The sequence below is a fragment of the Colobus angolensis genome, unplaced genomic scaffold (genome assembly GCF_000951035.1).
Source record: "Colobus angolensis palliatus isolate OR3802 unplaced genomic scaffold, Cang.pa_1.0 Scaffold140, whole genome shotgun sequence".
In the NCBI taxonomy this organism is placed as follows: Eukaryota; Metazoa; Chordata; class Mammalia; order Primates; family Cercopithecidae; genus Colobus; species Colobus angolensis.
In genome coordinates, this window is record NW_012114489.1 from 5547323 (window position 1) to 5551095 (window position 3773).

The 3773-nt window shown below is 40.0% G+C and overlaps 1 protein-coding gene across 1 annotated transcript; it reads right to left on the minus strand.

Moving 5' to 3' along the window:
* Positions 1 to 223: 223 nt before the first annotated feature.
* On the minus strand, positions 224 to 3314 carry LOC105506862 (putative SMEK homolog 3). The gene has a single exon (XM_011935147.1). It carries the CDS (start codon positions 3273 to 3275, stop codon positions 804 to 806), a length of 2472 nt encoding a protein of 823 aa, XP_011790537.1. The 5' UTR covers positions 3276 to 3314; the 3' UTR covers positions 224 to 803.
* Positions 3315 to 3773: the final 459 nt, after the last annotated feature.

Here is a 3773-nt window from a genome sequence, read left to right on the forward strand (position 1 = left end):
AGAGGCAAAGTTTGGACTAATACAGCTACAAGCCAATGAAATCCAAGAATCCATGGCCACCCGTGGAAGGAAGCTAGGAAAAAGCAGGGAAGGATGCTATCCAGTGTCTCAGAGGGGTCATGGCCTTGCTGACACCTTGATTTTGGACTTGCAGCCTCCAGAACAGTGAGAGAATACATTTCTATTGTTTTAATAAAAACAAATAACTGCACATTGTAAATCCAGCTTGCTTTTTTAATGAATAAAAGTACACTCTGAAAGCTACTTCCTTCCAATTACTTATAAGCTGAAATTCTGTTATATCTTTACAGAAATGTCTGAAGAGACTAACTTTTTTATAGTTAACTTTGTCTTTCATATAAACTAAACTTTTGTGTTAACAAGGTAACTGAAGGAAAGAATACCATGACTAGAAGCATTATACAAATAATGTTGTAGGCTTTTCAACTGAACTATTATTGTTTCTAATATATACCTCTAAAACAAAACTACATTAATATTATCAACCTGGTTCTTCCCCATTCTATACTAAGACTTTCCTCCCCAAAGATGGTTTCCTCCCCCAAATCATGCCACAAATTAAGACTTTCTTGCTAAAAAGCTTATCACCCAAGTTCTGATTACTATTTTTTTTAAGATTATGAGAAATTTTGCTTTTACAGAATTAAACCCTCTTAACTCAGCATATCTGTGATTTATCATTATAAGTTCACATGAAAAAGCTTGTGGGATCAGTCTTTTTAGCTCATTGACGTTTATAGAATTTTTGTTGAGTCACATGTTGAGGATGCTCCATACAGATTTTAGGAGCTAAGATGAGGTTTCTTCTTGGGGGATGTTTCATCTTCTTTATCTTCTTCTTTTTCTTCTTCATCATCTGGATGATTCACTAAACGAACCACACTGCTACCACTTGGGCTACCTGTTCCAATAGCAGCACAAGCAGAATAAGATGAAGAGAATTTGAAGTCACCAGAAGATGTTCTTTTGGGAGAGTCTACCTTGTCTTCATGTTCTTGGGTTCTTTGAGTCTCCATAAATTCATTGTCATCTTCCAGTGGTGGCATAACTGCTTCTCCTTCTTGGGTTCTTTTAGTCTCGATAAATTCATCGTCATCTTCCAGTGGTGGCATAACTGCTTCTCCTTCTTGGGTTCTTTTAGTCTCCATAAATTCATCATCATCTTCCAGTGGTGGCATAACTGCTTCTTCTGCATCTTCCATAAAATACATTTCTCCTTTCAGCTCCATTTCTTCTATGGTACCTCTGCAAACTACTATATTTTGCAGTACAGAATGTAAATTCATTTTTATTTGACTTTGTCTCTCTCTCTCTTTTTCATATTTAATCTTCAATCCTTTGAATGTCTGAACATATTCAATCGATTCAAGTGTGTTATAAAACTTTTCAACTATATGTGAAACAAGAGACTTGATATTTTCCACTCTTATGTATTCAAATAGCTCAAGAATAGCTGAATTCAACATATTGTACCGAGTTCCATTATCTAGAAGAGCATTTACAACTGGCTCAAAATGATTTCCCTTGATGATGTAATTATTATAAATTTCATCATTAAGGCTGATCATCCTTCTCATAAAGCGAAGAGCACACAAAATCAGGTGAGTATGCTTTGAATTCGTCAATATCAAGGCCTTTCTTAGCAAGTCTTTGCTCAAGATATAGTTTCTTATGTAGTATGTATGATGTTGTACACAAAATGTAAGTAGCTCTAAAATCAAAGCAAGCAGTTGTGCTGTTTGATTATTATTGGGGCAATTTCTGTTTTTGTCATATCCAACTATATCATCCTCCTCACAGTTGTGTTCTGAGGTGGCGGCCAAAAGTGGTGCTGTAAATTTATGCATGCAATGTTTGTAGAAGAAATGTAGAAATTCACTTCTTTCACTTTTCTCAGATGTTGTCAGCATGTTGCGTGGATCAAGTAGAGTATGGAGAACTACCATCAAATGAGCGGCACCTCCTAACTCAGGATCAGTATCACAGATCATTTGTTTAATTATTATATTAATGAAAAGGTCACTATCTTTGCACACCTGGGATTCTGAAATTATAAATTCTCGGATCCTGGATGGACTGTACTCCACTAGATAAGCACATATAACTGCAGCAGCTGACCTCACTTGCAAATCATCCCTGATCATTATGATTTTAAGAACAGGAAGAATTTCCAACTGTGTCAATGTTTCTAATAGTGCATCTTTGCTTTGAGGCTGTAATTCCTGAGAAAATGAACATAATTCCTTGAAAAAAAATAGCAGTTCACACCGTCTATCATCATGTGTAGTCTCATCCTTTAACTGTTCAAAAACTTCATGCAAAAATTTGTGCTCTTTCTGCAGCATGCTTAATATCTCAGCCTTGTTGGATAAAATAAACGTTGTAAGTGTAGAAAGAAAATTGTCTTCAAATATGGAAGGCACAGGCAAAAGAATGTCATGAATGTACTGTACTCTGTATGTCTGATGTATTTTTTGCCTAAGTTCAGAGTTAGTTATTGGTATAACTTCATTGAACTTTGCATCGTTGGTCAAAAAGTCCCTATGCCTTTTTGGCTGATCCAAAGCAGGATCATACTCAAGGCATCCCACCACATCCATGATACACTCGTCAGAAAACATTATCTCAAACAGACATGACTTGTTGAGGAATAAAATTCCCTTAATAATTTCATGCAAACGGTATAAACCTTCAGTGTTCTCTAGGTTTTCACAAGTGTGGAACAGTTGCAGTAGTTTTTGAATATAAGCCTCATTTTTCAAGATCAGAGCCAGTCTTTCCCTACAGATAGGTGAGGAGCGAACGGAGTTAACTATGTTAGCAATTTGATCAAGTGTATCGAGTTCACAGTCAGGCAGCACAACCGTATTACCAATTACTGACATTTCATCAGAGTCTTCTTCTGGTTCGTCTGAAATGTTCTGTGTGATTTGGACAGACGGATCCTTACCTTGAACTTGACAAATTTCTTTCCAAATATCCTGGCAGCCGGCTGGGTCCTGGAAATTCAGCACCAAACCATGGTTTTCAGCTTCATACCAAACAATTAGTGTCTCTTCATGTTTCCGATAGGGCCTGTCTGGAGGTATCTGTGACCGCAGGATGACTGACCCATCTGAATCTGACCGAACAAGCAGAGACATGCCCTGGAATTGCTCGTCGTAGGTGGATGAGACCTGACCGGTGCCTAGATTGTTCCATTCCTGGTCTTCGTTCAGGACATAGACTTTTACACGGTACTTCAGGCCCGCCATGGCGTCCTCTGGCCTCGCCCCGTGAGGTGTGGTCTCGGCAGCACTGCTTCCGGTACAGCGTGGAAGCGGCTGTTATTTTGACAACGATGGTGGCCGAGATGGCACACCTGATAGAAGACTGCGAATCAGCAGTGGCTAGAGGGGCGGAGCCAAGGCTCTGGAGAGGTCAGAGGGTAGCAGGGTTCCTTCCTGTTCCGTCTGGAGCCATGTTACCTCTCGCTTTCCACTTTCTCCCACCTCAAGCACACTGAATCTTCTCTCCATTACCCCCCAACCCCCCATCCCCTACTGTCTCTTAAAAAGCAAGTCTCAGGCTGGGCGCGGTGCGCTCACACCTGTAATCCCAGCGCAGCCCTTTGGGAGGCCGAGACGGGCGGATCACATGAGGTCAGGAGTTCGAGACCAGAGACCAGCCTGGATAAAATGGTAATACCCTGTCTCTACCAAAAATACAAAAATTAGCTGGGCGTGGTGGCGGGTGCCCGTAATCCCAGCCAC

Coding starts and splice junctions, on each gene's coding strand:
- LOC105506862 (XM_011935147.1), bottom strand. CDS start 3,275: ATGGCGGGCCTGAAGTACCGTGTAAAAGTCTATGTCCTGAACGAAGAC.